Below are 17620 nucleotides of genomic sequence, written 5' to 3' on the forward strand. Positions count from 1 at the left end.
ATAGAGGAAGAATCAGGGGCCCCAGCCTCATAGAGGAAGACCCAGGGGCCCCAAGGACCAGCCTAGCAGTAATACTACAGAGAGCTAGCCTACAGAGAGAGAACAGACCACGCCTGAGCCCCAGCCTGCATCCCAGCCAGCCTGCCTCTCTCTCAGGCTCCATACAGAGCCCCTCCATTAGCAGTAGAATGTTTAACAGGGATTTAAGCACCCATGCGACACCATCATTAGGGGTCAGGCCAGATAATGCCTGACCGGCACCAGATATACCAGGGTGCCAAAATCTATTATCTGTGTTAACAACTATTGACCACTGCTGCTTCCTGGAGAGACGGGACAGGGCAAGACATCTGTCAGCTGGAGAACACAAGATACATTCTTCCCAGATGAAGCGTATCCTTCTGCACTAGCACACTTTTGTCAGATCATTACACATAGCCTACATAATACCCATTGTACTAAATACAGGGGGGATGTAAAGCAAGAAGCACAATCTTCCACAAAATGTTTGATTCTAAAGGATCAGCAAGGCCAACTTAAAATTCCATAAAGTTCCATTTTCCATAGCCTAATATGGCACTGACTCGCATAAAGCTTGTCCTAACTAACACCAATCAGTGTCTGTCTATCCTCAGACCAGATCCATGTTATTGTCCACGCCAATCTGCTCCACGCCATCACCCTTCTACAGAGGCTCCTTCTAGATAGAAAACATCACTGGGTTAATAGATGGATGGATGGAGAGAGAGCTCCCTAATTCTCCATCCATCCATTCCCCATTTCCTTCCCCCCTGAGGTCCCTGGGCTTGTTTTGAGAATGTGCTACCATGTTGAAAAGAAGGTGTCTCTTCTTCTCGTAATGAAGACTCCTGGGCCAGGAGGAGGAGATGTGTACACCTCCCACGAGGGGTCATTTGTCCTTTCCCTTGATCCCTGGAAACAAATACATACATCCTGGTTCCTTTAGAGCACCAGCCCTGCTGTTTTCCTTTCCCAACAATCTTTTTTGTTTGTGTAGTAGTGGGGTTGTGGTGGGGGTTTGTATCACATTAGGATGGGGAAGAACTGAGTGTTTGTGTAGTAGTGGGGTTGTGGTGGTGGTTTGTATCACATTAGGATGGAGAAGAACTGAGTGTTTGTGTAGTAGTGGGGTTGTGGTGGTGGTTTGTATCACATTAGGATGGAGAAGAACTGAGTGTTTGTGTAGTAGTGGGGTTGTGGTGGGGGTTTGTATCACATTAGGATGGGGAAGAACTGAGTGTTTGTGTAGTAGTGGGGTTGTGGTGGGGGTTTGTATCACATTAGGATGGAGAAGAACTGAGTGTTTGTGTAGTAGTGGGGTTGTGGTGGGGGTTTGTATCACATTAGGATGGAGAAGAACTGAGTGTTTGTGTAGTAGTGGGGTTGTGGTGGGGGTTTGTATCACATTAGGATGGAGAAGAACTGAGTGTTTGTGTAGTAGTGGGGTTGTGGTGGGGGTTTGTATCACATTAGGATGGAGAAGAACTGAGTGTTTGTGTAGTAGTGGGGTTGTGGTGGGGGTTTGTATCACATTAGGATGGGGAAGAACTGAGTGTTTGTGTAGTAGTGGGGTTGTGGTGGGGGTTTGTATCACATTAGGATGGAGAAGAACTGAGTGTTTGTGTAGTAGTGGGGTTGTGGTGGGGGTTTGTATCACATTAGGATGGAGAAGAACTGAGTGTTTGTGTAGTAGTGGGGTTGTGGTGGGGGTTTGTATCACATTAGGATGGGGAAGAACTGAGTGTTTGTGTAGTAGTGGGGTTGTGGTGGTGAAGCCAGGGGCTAGATTTGAGGCTCAAGGGAAACTGAGGGGTTAGAGTGGGGTCAGTCAGGGTGTGTGGGACCAAAAGGCTCCTCAACAGCTTCTACCCCCAAGCCATAAGACTGCCGAACAATTCATCAAATGGCCACCAGACTATTTACATTGACACCCCCCCTCCAATTGTTTTTACACTGCTGCTACTCGTTGTTTATCTATGCATAGTCACTTCACCCCTACCGACATCTACAAATGACCTCAACTAACCTGTACCCCTGCACATTGACTCGGTACCGGTACCCCTGTATATAGCCTCGTTATTGTTATTTAATTGTGTTACTTTTTATAATTTTTTACTTTTGTTTATTTGGAAAATATTTTTTTAACTCTTTCTTGAACTGCACTGTTGATTAAGGGCTTTTAAGTAAGCATTTCACGGTAAGGTCTATGCTATTCGGCGCATGTGACTAATACAGTTTGATTTGATTTGATTTCTGAGCAGAGAAAAGCAGAAAAGCCGCTCATTAAGACAGGGTGTTTGGGGACTGGGCGAGGGGCTTAGAAGCACCACTCATTATCCAAGGATGAGCCCACTCTAACCACTCACAGAACATTAACTACACCTCCACTGCTGCTACAGGGACTACATTATGGGGGGGGGGTATGGCACAAAATAGAGAACACACTACTAGGAAAAAGGGTGAGTGAGGGAACTGGCATTTCAGTATTTATTTTAGCACTGATTGCGACAACAGCCTACACCTGATATATCAAATGATTACACAATAATACACATGCACATTAATTTCAATATACACCTGTCCTTCAGCTATAAAATCCCTGTCACTATTCTCTCCCTCGTACCCTCCTCCTCCTCTCCCATTTTGAGAGGGAGTCCTACCCCTGGAGACCATCCTGACAGATTTATAGGGGTAGAGACCTCTGGGACATCCCATTCCCAACACTCCGTCCATGTCCCCTTCGCCCCGTCTCTCTGTCCCATTCCTCACCTAAATAGCCCCATCACATTCTTAACCCACAAGTCATCCCTTCACCCACAGGATCCAATGGAGTCAGAGGTTCCATCGCATCAATCACACAAAACCAATGCAGCAAACAGCCTAGCTACACTACCGGTCAAAAGTTTTACAACACCTACTCATTCAAGGGTTTTTCTTTATTTTTACTATATTCTACATTGTAGAATAATGTTGAAGACATCAAAACTATAAAATAACACATATGGAATCATGTACTAACCAAAAAAGTGTTAAACAAATCTAAATATATTTTATATTTGAGATTTTTCAAATAGCCACCCTTTGCCTTGATAACAGCTTTGCACAATCTTGGCATTCTCTCAACCAGCTTCATGAGGTAGTCACCTAGAATGCATTTCAATGAACAGGTGTGCTTTGTTAAAAGTTAATTAGTGGAATTTCTTTCCTTCTTAATGAGTTTGAGCCAGTCAGTTGTGACAAGGTAGGGGGGTATACAGAAGATAGCCCTATTTGGTAAAAGATCAAGTCCATATTATGGCAAGAACAGCTCAAATAAGCAAAGAGAAATGACAGTCCATCATTACTTTAAGACATGAAGGTCAGTCAATACGGAACATTTCAAAAACTCTGAAAGTTTCTTGAAGTGCAGTCGCAAAAACCATCAAGCGCTATGATGAAACTGGCTCTCATGAGGACTGCCACAGGAAAGGAAGACCCAGAGTTACCTCTGCTGCAGAGGATAAGTTCATCAGAGTTACCAGCCTCAGAAATTGCAGCCCAAATAAATGCTTCACAGAGTTTAAGTAACAGACACATCTCAACATCAACTGTTCAGAGGAGACTGTGTGAATCAAGCCTTCATGGCCGAACTGCTGCAAAGAAACCACTACTAAAGGGCACCAATAATAAGAAGAGACTTGCTTGGGCCAAGAAACACCAGAAATGGACATTAGTTCTTTGGTCTGGAGTCCAAATTGGAGATTTTTGGTTCCAACCGCCGTGTCTTTGTGGGACGCGATGTGGGTGAACGGATGATCTCCACATGTGTATTTCCCACCGTAAAGCATCGAGGAGGATGTGTTATGGTGTGGGGGTGCATTGCCGGTAACCAGCATGGCTACACAGCATTCTGCAGCGATACGCCATCCCATCTGGTTTGGGCTTAGTGGGACTATCATTTGTTTTTCAACAGGACAATGACCCAAAACACCTCCAGGCTGTATAAGGGCTATTTTACCAAGAAGGAGAGTGATGGAGTGTTGAATCAGATGACCTGGCCTCCACAATCCCCCGACCTCAACCAAACTGAGATGGTTTGGGATGAGTTGGATCACAGAGTGAAGGAAAAGCAGCCAACAAGTGCTCAGCATATGTGGGAACTCCTTCAAGACTATTGGAAAAGCATGCCAGGTGAAGCTGATTGAGAGAATGCCAAGAGTGTGCAAAGCTGTCATCAAGGCAAAGGGTGGCTATTTGAAGAATCTCAAATATAAAATATATTTTGATTTATTTATCACTTTTTTTGGTTACTACATGAGTCCATATGTGTTATTTCATAGTTTTGATGTCTTCACTATTATCCTACAATGTAGAAAATAGTAAAAAATTAAGAAAACCCTTGAATGAGTAGGTGTTCTAAAACTATTGATCAGTAGTGTATGCGCTATCGAGCCCAAATGGCCGGATAGACTTCTTCACTGAGTCTGTCTCTCCGCTGGCCCGGGGATAACCTTGTCCCTGATCTGTTTGTGCTGTCTTGCCAACTCCTATGGCGTGACAATGACCATAAGAGTTGGCAAGACAGCACAAAACAAATCTGTCATCACGCTAGCCTATGGGTGGGTTTTGGTCTGAGAGACACAGTGAGGAAGATGATGATGAAAAGGGAAGTGAAGCTATGAGGCTATCTAGCCACTACCCAGACTCCATGATGCAAGCGACAGGAGCCTTAGAGGAGACCAAACTGTCTGGCTTGCTCAGTGTCAAAATCCCAGTATGCAACAGTTATCAGAGGGTGAAATGTCTCGTTAGCAGCAGAAGCAGCCTGTGTGCTCGAGTGATACTGAGCCCCTCATGGTTCACAGAGGACACAAAACATTCTCATTGAACGAAAATAACTGTAGAACACTTAGGCTTGGGTTCAAAGACCAGGGCTAGGAAACTTGAGGGCAGGTGATAATTTTAGTTAACGTCGTCAAAATGTTTTGTATGAAAAACAAGATTTATACAGTCTGACAGCTGTGTTGTGCTGACAGCTGTGCACCTGTTGAGATGCAGAAGGAAACAGGTGCTACTGAGGGGAAACACACTGCCAGGAAATGTGGAGAAAAACACAGCCAACCCTGGTTAACCCCACCTTGTCAGAGAGAGAGAGAGAAAAAAAGAGAGAGAGGGGGAGAGAGCGAGAGAGGGCAGAAGGTGATGCAACAGCAGTTAACCTGTGGCGCGTGCTGAACCATGTTGTCTGTCTGTCTTTTGGGGAGGGGAAACCTAAGAGGCCGCGGCCATGACTCTGCGGTTTCAGGTGGACGGTAAAAACACCCCACCCTGTGAGAACATCCTCTCTCGCCTCCTTTGGGAAAAGGTCAAAGTTCATCGAGGAGAGTGAAAGTGGATGGAAATGTGCTTGTTTGTAATGAGATGGTCCTTCTCCACTCACGTGTCATTATGTTTACAGGGGTAGATCCCAAAATAAATGTCTCAGTTAGTTGTGCAAGACATTTTATAGATAAATCAATAAGTAGCATATTGTTTTTAAACGTGTGTATGTTTTTCTCCACTGACAAAACAAAAGCTGATTCAAAGGGGTGTGGTAGATTTCAAAGCTCTTCTGTGGTAGTATACACAAGTATCCTGGATGGAAGGTGGCTATCGAGGAGGGGAGGACACTTCCGTTTGCCTATTAACGATATGACACACTCCTTGACCACTTATCGATTTCCAGGTCACGGAGAGAGAACGGAGGACGGTCTTTTGCCCAAATGAGAATCTCCCCTCGACTAGCTCTCACCTTTTTTATCTCTCTCTCTCTCTCTCTCTCTCTCTCTCTCTCTCTCTTATATATCTCCTCTCTCTCTCTCCTTTATATATCTCCTCTTTCTCTCCATCTCTCTCTGTATGTCTTTTCTTTTTCTCTCTCTTGCCATCGTTAGCAGATTCTGCCCCACTCAGTCAGTCAGTCAGTCAGTCAGTCAGTCAGTCAGTCAGTCAGTCAGTCAGTCAGTCAGTCAGTCAGTCAGTCAGTCAGTCAGTCTCTAACCATGCTTCAGGGGAAACATCTCTCTGCATCCTGCTTAGAGTTGCAGCCAACCAACCCAATGCTCCACCAAGGACTGCACTGCACTGAACTCAAGGCTCAGTCACAATCATAAGAAAGAGATTAATACGGTCTAGACATTATCGTGGGCGTTTTCTCTCTCTCTCTCTTTCTCCATTTCTCGCCTTCCAGCCGGACCCACAATTATACACTTAAACAATGGTGGTGTTGTTTCGAGAGCCTGCCGCTCTCTTTCCCCCGGCACCTTCCATTCCCACCCACGCCCCCGCTCTGCCTATCCCTGCTCTCCCCCTCCAAAACGGACAAATAAATCCAGGAGGCTGGCTGTTTCCTAAAGTCAAATCAATTAATGTACACACAGAGCTGAATACCACCGACTACAGTTCGGCCCTCCTCAAAGAGAAAATGACATCTTTTATCTGTCTATCTCTGTAAACATGAATTATAATCAGTCCCCCATGCCGAGGGGTCTGGGGAGAACTCTCACTATGCTAACTGTGTTTCCAGATGCACTCTGAATAAAACATGCCTTTTATTCTACTGCAGAAACACTATTCTATAAGTGGTTAGGCCACAGAGCAACCTCTGGTCAGGAAACAATTTAGCTCGTAAAGAAAGAAATAAGAAAGTAGCTTAACATTTGGCTTTGTACTTGGTTAGACAGCGAAAATTGGGTTTTCATGTAGGTCTACCAAGTGTGTTAAATTGAGTGACCTCATCCTCAGCTTTGTGGACTGGTGTCCCCCACAGACCCTGAGTCAGTTAGTGAGAGTAGATGTGTTTATTTGTTCTTAATAAAGACTGTAGTCAGATGAACGTCAGACACACACACATACACGGCAGTCTCTATCTACATCTCTCTCTCAGGATACTTTACCTCTTCACCATCTCTCCATCTCTCTTTCTCCAGAAAGACAAGGAAAAGGGAAAGCTCCAGTGTTCATATTAGCAGATGGCTGCTGAGCCCAACTCCCCCACTGAGTTCCCTGGTGCTCCTGAACTACTCCACCATGGTAGAGTATAGGGAACCCTGGCGTCACAACAGTCTGTCTGGTGGTGCCATGAGGGAACCTCCACGTCTGGTGGGACATGGCCCACAATGCACCTCTCCAGAAGAACTGAGAGAAGGCTCAGAGTCTGTGGAGAATGCAGTTTACTGTGCTACACTTTGACTGCTGCTTTAAAGTCAGACAGATCACTCAAATTTTTACAAGGCCAACCGCTGTAAGCCAAACGACCAGTGACTTGTACTTGTAATATCAATTTACTGAATAGCTAAAAGCTCTATGTCAGTAACCTTATCAGAAGGCAGTTGGTTGACCTCAGCTCGGGGTTCATGCCAAAGCAGGCAGCCAGAGAATCCTGCACACAGTATCATCCCCTCAGGTTTAAAGACCTTAACAGCATTAGAGGGGGTGAGAGCTGTAACACTATGCCTCTGATCCCCATATCCACGTCTCAGTGTGTCCCAGAGCACCCTGCAGCTATGTGCACACATCACCCAGGTATGCATGTCCTACATGCCCCAGACGGGGCCCCGCCACTGGGCCTGACACTGATGGTGGGTCCCCTGGCTGGCCCGGCTGTGCTGATTCACGTCAGCAGGGCTCTAAAAACAGGGCCAGAGGGGTGTGGGTTACACCCTGGGTCAGGAGGGCCAGGCTACATCCCGCTGGGGGACCAGAGCTGTTAACCGCAGGGGAATGGAAGTTAAACAGAAATAAAGCCAGGGGTAAGAGAGAGGACAGGAAAGCTATTCTGGATATGTGTCTTGGGGAAAGTGTGTCACGTGTTGCGTTTCAGTGTGAATACAGACACATGTATTCCTCGGTAGTAAGGCACACCCTGGCATTAACGACCTGCGATGATGATACGGCAAAGGAAAGGTATGTAAAGCAGCCATAGAGCTGAAACTGTAGCTCATGTAATAGATCAATGTCAGAAATGAAGAAATGAATGTAGGTACATGGATGAAACGTAAGAGGATGTTCCTCGATGTATGCATTAGTGATAACATTCTGTGCACGTGTGTAGTATTAATGATTTTATTTTGTATGTGTGGTATTAGACTATTGCTGTGCTTGTGTACTGGTCTGTGTGTGTGTGTGTGTGTGTGTGTGTGTGTGTGTGTGTGTGTGTGTGTGTGTGTGTGTGTGTGTGTGTGTGTGTGTGTGTGTGTGTGTGTGTGTGTGTGTGTGTGTGTGTGTGTGTGTGTGTGTGTGTGTGTGTGCGTGCGTGCGTGCGTGCGTGCGTGCGTGCGTGCGTGCGTGCGTGCGTGCGTGCGTGCGTGCGTGTTATTAGTGCTGTGTATGCATGTGCATGTGTGGTTGACCAATGGAGGGAGTTAACGGCCTCTGCTCTGATATATATAGCTGTGATTCCCTGGGAGTTAGAAGGCAGCAGTACTCTAATATAATGGGTCTATTAACCCCATTGACTGTTGTTCTAAGCTCTTGTGACAGATGCGTGGCCATGTGAGAGGACCAGTGGCCTGAGGGGCTCAGAGGAAAAGACACTGCCAGATAAATGGAGGGAGGGTAAGAAAGAGAATGAGAGAGAGAGAAAGAAAACATGAGAGACACTGCCAGATAGATGGAGGGAGGGTAAGAAAGAGAATGAAAGAGAGAGAAAGAAAACATGAGAGACACTGCCAGATAGATGGAGGGAGGGAGAAGGAGAGAATCCAATCTCGCTCCCCCCTAGCAAAAATATTGCATCCTGGAAAGAGAAACTTAAGATGCCTTAGTTTTAGGTCAAATGATCTTGCTATTTTGGCAATACGTCTCTGAATGTCATGCCAATGAAGCAATCAATTTGAATTGAAGAGAAACAGACAGAAAGGAGAGAGACCAACATGCTAACTCACCTCGCCTAATCATTTCTATTCTTCTTCCATTCACACATATAATCTCTTGACACAAACGATCAGTCTCAGTCTTCATCATCGTAATGCAGCCATTACCATTACCATTACCATTACCATTACCATTACCCAGGCCCTCTGAATCTCAGCCACCCACAGCTCAGCTCTGATTACTCCAACTCATAATGGCTCTGGACTGTCTGTCTTTCCTATGGCTGACTGCCTGTCCACTTCTCACTCCAGCAGCATGTGGGATATGTGCTGGCTCCACTGTTGGCCTGAGTGAGCCCTAAGAGTGAGGACCGAGGAGGGTGGGGGTGAGGTAGGAGGACGCTAGGCTCGGTGGCAGTGGTGGGTATCTGGTTTCCAGGCCCAATGGTGAGGACAGTGTTCACCCTTTAGAGAACAAATCTTTATATATCCCATGGGAGGTGAGGTCAGGCTCTGGGCCCTGCCACGGGGCCCTGATGATGGGCACACTGTCACAGGTGGTGGTGCCCACATAGCATACTGGGACTGCTCTCCTTTCACCAGGGGGCACAGGGCGGGGGGGGGGGGCATCCCTAAGGGGTCAGAGCCAGAGAGGATTGGTTGTTCTCACACATAGAAATATAATGTCAGAACATTGGGAATGGGAATGTCTGTTTAGTAATTATCTTTCTATGTTGTCACACACAGTATGGCCAGGCTGACAGGTCTACTGCAGCTTTGGCTGCCACTGTCACATCTCTCTATCGCCAACCTGTTGTAAAATAATAACACATAAGTGGATTACAGTGCTACTTACTGGCTGTCACAGTGGAATAACACTACACCCCAACACAAGGCAGCTGTGGAGACAGAGAGAGTGTTGGACCTGGAAGCAAGGCAGCTGAGATCTCCTTTCAGGCCCTGATATATTTGCTAGTGATGGTAGGTGGCCCTATCCCTCTCTATCTCTCTCTGTAAACCCTGTATCTCTCCTGGGAGAGAGGAATTGCTAAGAGGCCCTCACCACCACAGAACAGTCCAGTTCTGTCAGTCAGCGGTGGGCTTTACCTCTCTAGCCACCCGTGATGCTTCTGTCACTCCTCACTCAGCTCATTCACAGCCTGGGCCCCAGAGAACGACACCGACACTGAGACAGGACAATAGACCTCCATTACCACAAAGCAGTCTGAGCCCCCCCCCCCCCCTACAGAGATGTCCTTTCTTACCATTCTCACCATTACTTTAATGTCACAATCTGCTGGTTGACTTTTACCACAAATGCTTTTTCAATGCCTTAACATGAGCAGTGAGGTGGTCTAGGAGTCTGTCATGTACTGTCAGGTGGCGTGTACATTCAAAGACATACACTTGAAAAAGGATTCTGAGTTTTAACTTGCAACATATACTCTCGACACTAAGTAGATTCAGCTCCGGATTTCCCATGTTGAGTTAACAACATAAGGTTAAGTACACAATAACATCCTTTCTCCATTTCTGTCTCTCTCACATCTCTGACACACACACACAGAAACCCTACCGGTCTACAGGTCCAACTGCCACCTCAGTCGTGTGCTTTGTCCTGCCATATGTCCTCTGTGTGTGGCTCTATTCTCTTATTCTCTGCAGACAGACAGACAGAGGCTCCTTCAGCTCCATAGAGTCCCAATGGGGTCAGTTTAGACCCAGCAGGGCAGCTCGTACCACACACAGAACCATCCAGCCCAGCAGGTCATTCTACACAGCCACGGGGGTGACTGCTGTGTGTCCTTACAGCAGGACAGGGCTACTCTAGTGGGGCAGACGGCTCTCTCACTCTCTTTCTATCTGATGAGACGCTCCAGCATGCAGCACTGAGGGGCATTTAAGCTTGGCACGCCTGTGGTGTCGAGTAACAATCCCTAGTCCCTCTAGTCCCCCCACCCCTTCCACTCCTCCCTCTCTCTATCCTTCTCTCTCTCTGAGTGTCTTTGTCCAGGGGGGTGTGAGTGAGAGTAATTGACTGGCTGCAATCAGGGGAGTGACAGCTCTACTCGACACATTGACACCACCTGATTTCAGTGGGAGGGAGATGGAGATGGAAAGAGAGAGACATGCCCCTAGAGAGCCATCAGTCTAGCACTCTCTGTTTAGAATGGTGGAAGGAAGGAGCTAACATTGGCAAAAAACACTGCTTCTATCTATATCCTCAACGATTATGACTGGGGCTAAATATGTCTTACACAAAATGTTATGTACAGTTGAAGTCAGAAGTTTACATACACCTTAGCCAAATACATTTAAACTAAATTTTTCACAATTCCTGGCATTTATTCCTAGTAAAAATTCCCTGTTTTAGGTCAGTTTATTTTAAGAATGTGAAATGTCAGAATAATAGTAGAGAGAGTGATTTATTACAACTTTCATTTCTTTCATCACATTCCCAGTGGGTCAGAAGTTTACATACACTCAATTAGTATTTGGTAGCATTGCCTTTAAATTGTTTAACTTGGGTCAAACGTTTCAGGTAGCCTTCTACAAGCTTCCCACAATAAGTTGGGTGAATTTTGGCCCATTCATCCTGACAGAGCTGGTGTAACTGAGTCAGGTTTGTCGGCCTCCTTGCTCACACACGCCTTTTCAGTTCTGCTCACACATTTTCTATGGGATTGAGGTCGGTGCTTTGTGATGGCCACTCCATTACCTTGACTTTGTTGTCCTTAAGCCATTTTGCCACAACTTTGGAAGTATGCTTGAGGTCATTGTCCATTTGGAAGACCCATTTGCGACCAAGCTTTAACTTCCTGACTGATGTCTTGAGATGTTGCTTCAATATATTCACATCATTTTTCTTCCTTGTGATGCCATCTATTTTGTGAAGTGCACCAGTCCCTCCTGCAGCAAAGCGCCCCCAAAACATGATGCTGCCACCCCCGTGCTTCACGGTTGGGATGGTGTTCTTCGGCTTGCAAGCCTCCCCCTTTTTCCTCCAAACATAACGATGGTGATTATGGCCAAACAGTTCTATTTTTGTTACATCAGACCAGTGGGCATTTCTCCAAATCGTACGATCTTCGTCCCCATGTGCAGTTGCAAACCGTAGTCTGGCTTTTTTATGGCGGTTTTGGAGCAGTGGCTTCTTCCTTGCTGAGCGGCCTTTCAGGTTATGTCGATATAGGACTCGTTTTACTGTGGATATAGATATTTTTGTACCTGTTTCCTCCAGCATCTTCACAAGGCCCTTTGCTGTTGTTCTGGGATTGATTTGCACTTTTTGCACCAAAGTACGTTCATCTCTAGGAGACAGAACGTGTCTCCTTCTAGAGTGGTGGGACGGTTGCGTGGTCCCATGGTGTTTATATTTGCATACTATTGTTTGTACAGATGAACATGGTACCTTCAGGCGTTTGGAAATTGCTCCCAAGAATGAACCAGACTTGTGGAGGTCTTGGCTGATTTCGTTTGATTTTCCTATGATGTCAAGCAAAGAGGCACTGAGTTTGAAGGTAGGCCTTGAAATTCATCCACAGGTACACCTCCAATTGACTCAAATGATGTCAATCAGAAGCTTCTAAAGCCATGACATGATTTTCTGGAATTTTCCAAGCTGTTTAAAGGCACAGTCAACTTAGTCTATGTAAACTTCTGACCCACTGGAATTGTGATACAGTGAATTATAAGTGAAATAATCTGTCTGTAAACAATTGTTGGAAAAATGACTTGTGTCATGCACAAAGTAGATGTCCAACTTGCCAAAACTATAGTTTGTTAACAAGAAATTTGTGGAGTGGTTAAAAAACGTGTTTTAATGAATCCAACCTAAGTGTATGTAAACTTCCCACTTCAACTGTAGCTTCTTTTCTTAAGAAAACGATTAGGGATGCCAACATTCCTAAAACAGTTCTATAAATGTGTGTGTATTTTATTTGTATTTATTATGGATCCCCATGACCTCCTGCCAGGACAGCAGCTACTCTTTTTGGGGTCCAGCAAAATTAAGGCAGCTATATACAATAAAAAAAAAACATTACATTAGATTTCACAACACATTAAGTGTGTGCCCTCAGGCCACTACTCTACCACCACATACAGTATCTACAACACAACATGAATGTGTGCGTGTGTGTAGGGTGTGTATGTAGGGTGTATGTTATCATGTGTTTGTGTCTCTTCACAGTCCCCGCTGTTCCATTAGGTATATCTTTAATCTAATTTTACTGCTTGATTGAGTTACCTGATGTGGAATAGAGTTCAATGTAGTCATGGCTCTATGTAGTACTGTTTGCCTCCCATAGTCTGTTGTGGACTTATGGACTGTGAAGAGACCTCTGGTGGCATGTCTTGTGGGGTATGCATGGGTGCCTGAGCTGTGTGCTAGTAGTTTAAACAGACAGCTCAGTGCATTCAACATGTCAATACTTCTCACAAATACAAATAGTGACGAAGTCAATCTCTCCTCATTATTAATGTTAGCTCTCAGTGTACATTTAAGGGCCTGTGTGTGTGTGTGTTGTGTGTGTAATGTGCTTTCTCATTACCCCGGGCTCAGGTTTCAGAGTGACTGGATTAACAGCACACCCTGGGTGGAAGAGGGCGAGCACACAAACCCTGGGCTGTTAATGGTCGTCCCTCTCCCCTCCCCTCCCCTTCCCGTTTCCTAGAAAACCAGCCCTTCCCCCCTCTGTGGCCTGCATGGCCCGCTGATGTGGCTGTAAATGTATCTACGTATCTATCTATCCACCAGCAGCACCTAGGGAGGGAGGGAAGGCAAGGAATTGGGCCACCCCAACCTCTCTTGCTTTTTCTCCCTCTCTCTCTCTCTCTCTCTCTCTCTAAGCCCGACACCACCATTTCCCCTTTTAAAAATAACACCGCAAATTAGCGGCTAGATCACAGAGGTTGGGTTGGTGGGTGGGTGGGGTTTGATGCTGATGAGCTCTGGCTGTGTGATTGCTGCCTTCTGAGGCTGGAATGTGGGGCATTAGAAGAAGGGGTTCAGAGGGAGAGGAGAGGTGTGGGGGTTAGACCTGAGCTGTTTATTTGAACAGAGCTGAGCCGCCCAAACAGTCAGCTGCCTCGCTCTTCTCTCAACAAACCCCTCGGCTTAGAGGGGGGACAACCCAATATCCCCCCTCTTGGACTGTGGCGGGCCCCCGGGGTAGGGTTACGTTATGGTGGGCCGGCAGAAGAAGGTTGAACAATGCAGCCTCTGTTGCCAGGGCTTCCTTCTCAGTCCTCACAGGGGGTGTGGGGTTCCAAATGGCCCCACTGGGCAGGCGGGCAGTGTCAGGGCTGGCCGGGGGATTCATACATCACAACACCGCATGGCAGAGAGGGAAAGGGGCTTCTGGGGTTATTGGGGCTCGGGGAAGGGCCTCCGCCTCGCCTCGCTCTCCTCCACTTCACCTCCACAGCCCAAGAGAAGCCCCCGAACAGCCCCAAAGAAGTAACAACGCAACCCCAGTAAGAGCTAAAACAGACCCGGACCCAACACCGCTGACACAGCCTGTTGGCTTCCCCTTTGAAAAGGCCTAAAAAAAGGCCCTTCTAAGATGTCGGCTTTACACAAAAACTTGACACATGGAATAAAGTGGGAACTCTAAAACCACAAAATCAAATAGGAGCGGACTGAACCAAGCAGAGTCGGAGTAATCTTTAACAGATGGCGACAATCCGGGGGATGTTGATGTGCTTTAGAAGGCTTATAAAAGCCTGGCCAGAGACGGACAGGGAGAACCAATGGGCCTGCATGGTGATCAAATTGAACATTTCACAGTTCATTAGGCTTTGCTTATATCAAATGCACATGCTCAACTTTATTTTCCAATATATACACTGAGTGTACAAAACATTAGGAATACCTTCCCTTTTGCCCTCAGGGCATGGACTCTACAAGGTGTCAAAAGCATTCCACAGGGATGCTGGCCCAGGTTGACTCCAATGCTTCCCACAGTTGTATCAAGTTGGATGGATGTCCTTTGGATGGTGGACCATTCTTGATACACACGGGAAACTGTTGAGCATGAAAAACCCAGCAGCGGTGCAGTTCTTGACACACTCAAACCGGTGCGCCTGGCACCTACTACCGTACCCTGTTCAAAGGCACTTAAATATTTTGTCTTGCCCATTTACCCTCTGAATAGCACATATACACAATCCATGTCTCAATTGTATCAAGAAAAATCCTTCTTTAAACTGTCTCCTCCCCTGCATCTACACTAATTGAAGTGACATCAATAAAGGATCATAGCTTTCACCTAGATTCACCTGGTCAGTTTATGCCATGGAAAGAGCAGGTGTTCTTAATGTTTTGTAAACTCAGTGTATTTAACAAAATGTACACACACACAAGCATAACCCACCACAAATGAAGCATGTCCTCTCTGTGCCGACATCTCTCTCTTGCCCTGTGTAATGGTACACCAACAGCAGAGGGCGATGTTGCACTGGCCATTGAGACTAGTCCTAGGCAGCTACATCTCTCACTATTATATCAGCCTAGCTCCACTCCCAACTCTTCAGCCATACTAATCTGGCGCGTCTTAATGAACCAACGCTGGGACAAATGACAGCCAGACTGTGTGGTGGCTGGGGTAGTATTCATAGGGAGTGTACTGGAAACACATGTAGGCCTATCTGGGTCAGGTTTGAGCTGCTAACTAACAGCACTCTGTAGTCAGGTCTAATACGCCTGACCCTCGGGGCGTTGGTTTGAACCCTGCATATTTATGAGGAGAAAAGAGAGAGTCAAAAAAGATAACCTCTTCTCTTGGGGAGCAATTAAAGCCCTGCATTCATCAACCCGGCCAGATTCCTCCTTCCTCGCTCTCTCTCCCCCTCTCTCACACCAGCCTGGGCACCAGCTGTGTGTGTCTCCAACTTTATCCTCCGTCTCCAGAGTTCAGTGTTTACGGTTTCAGCCCATAACCCTGCCCCCCCTCTGGGACCACAGTGGTGGAGAGGAGAGGGGCGGAGATGGGGTATACCACCCATGTGCTGTGCTTCCCCTTCAGACTGTTCACAGCGGGTCCCCCTACAGTAAAAGAACCCTCCATCTCAGAGCCCAGACGGCTGTATGTAACGACAACATTGCCTGGGTTTCACTTCCTCTAGGTTGGTCTAAACAGACTGGAGATCCCATGTCACTACGAGGACTAGGGGGATTGCCATCAGGTCTAATGTACCTCACACAGGAAACTGCTTCCATATGAAGGAAACCTGTCTGGTCAGACACACCAAAAAAAAAAAAATGGTGTTTCTGTTTCTCTAAACTTCACACAGCCTCCCTATGGGGCTCTCAGTACAATACAGCACTGATACATTTAGTAACAGATTTACAGTGGGCCTACCCTCCCAACATCACAGTAATCAGTAGCAGAGCTCCAATACTGCTTCACGCAACCCAGAGCACCACCGCCATCGCTGCTGCTGCCCTCAGGGTGAACCTCTTGACAGTAAAACAGTAATCTAACAGTAATCACAACCAGGGAATCTAATCCTGTGTGTTAATCCCATCATGTCGGAGGATTTCAGTCTGCCAGGCTGAAGCCGCATGTCTGTGGAGCTCCAAGTAGCGTCCAGTCATCACGTTTCCACATCCACATCTGCCTTAGAGTGATATAAAATAGCAGTGGTTAAGTTGCTTTGAAAGGGAGAAAGATAGAATAAGACTAACAGAAGGAGATAGGCTGTTGAGGAGACAGGAGCGTCTAGTCTGCCTCTGGCCTTGGCTGGTATTGGTAAACAAATCCATCCATACATTGACATGGTAACGAGGGTGGACTAGTCTCCTGACACACAAACACAACTTGGCCACCATGGGGCCTCATTAGGATACGCACACATGCACCTTGCCAATGCCTACCACAGGGACCACTGACTGACACAGACATCATTTATGGTGTGTATCGTGCTAGGGGAATAAGCTGCTCTGGCCCTTAATACAGCATGATTGGAAGAAGAGTGGCCAATGTAACATCAGATCACTGGATGGATGCTGACCTGTTTGAGGGGGGGGGGGGGGGGGACTGGGTTTCCCTTGTGACTGACAGAGTGGGGTTTTATGGCTTCATCATCCCCACCAATCAGCAGCCTCCATCACACAAACCTCTCTGACACACCAACTCTGGAGATGGCTCGCTTGAATGACCAAAAAAATGTTAATAGAGATTCAATTTTTTTAATAACCATGTATTTCCCATCTACAGGTCTTGTTGATAAGCTTCATGTGTATTTCCTTCCCCTACAATTACTGTATAAGATTGTTTTGATCACGCGGACTGGGATATGTTCCGGGTTGCCTCTCAGTATAACATTGACACGGTGACTGAGTTCATCAGGAAGTGTATAAGGGATGTTGTTCCCATTATGACGATTTTCAACCTATCCAACACAAAAAACAAAAGTATAGATGGCAGCATTCGCAAAAAACTGAAAGCGCGAACCACCGCATTTAACCACGGAAAGGTGACTGGGAATATGGTTGAATACAAACAGTCCACTTATGCCCTCTGTAAGGCAATCAAACAGGCAAAACATCAGTACAGAGACAAACTGGAGTCACAATTCAATGGCTCAGACACGAGACGTATGTGGCAGGGACTCCAGCCACGTCGCGGACAAAGACGTCTTGCTCCCGGACAAGCTAAACACCTTCTACGTCTGCTTTGAGGATAACACAGTGCCACCGACGCGGGTCGCTCCTGAGGACTGGGAACTCTCGTTCTCTGTGGCCGTCAGTAAGACATTTAAGC

The 17620-nt window shown here is 46.5% G+C and overlaps 1 protein-coding gene across 10 annotated transcripts in view; it reads right to left on the minus strand.

The window, feature by feature from the left end:
* The window catches only part of LOC106603524 (autism susceptibility gene 2 protein), a 505996-nt gene that overhangs the window by 15113 nt on the left and 473263 nt on the right, over nt 1-17620 (minus strand). The window contains exon 1 of one of the 10 annotated variants that reach the window (XM_014197341.2): nt 8925-9334. The exons of the other annotated variants lie outside the window; for them this stretch is intronic. Within the exon in view, the coding sequence (XP_014052816.2) occupies nt 8925-9003 (79 nt within the window). The 5' untranslated portion in view covers nt 9004-9334. Of the gene's footprint in view, nt 1-8924; nt 9335-17620 lie in introns of those variants that run through there. 10 annotated transcript variants of the gene reach the window in all.

This window comes from Salmo salar, chromosome ssa04 (genome assembly GCF_905237065.1).
Source record: "Salmo salar chromosome ssa04, Ssal_v3.1, whole genome shotgun sequence".
NCBI classification, from domain to species: Eukaryota; Metazoa; Chordata; class Actinopteri; order Salmoniformes; family Salmonidae; genus Salmo; species Salmo salar.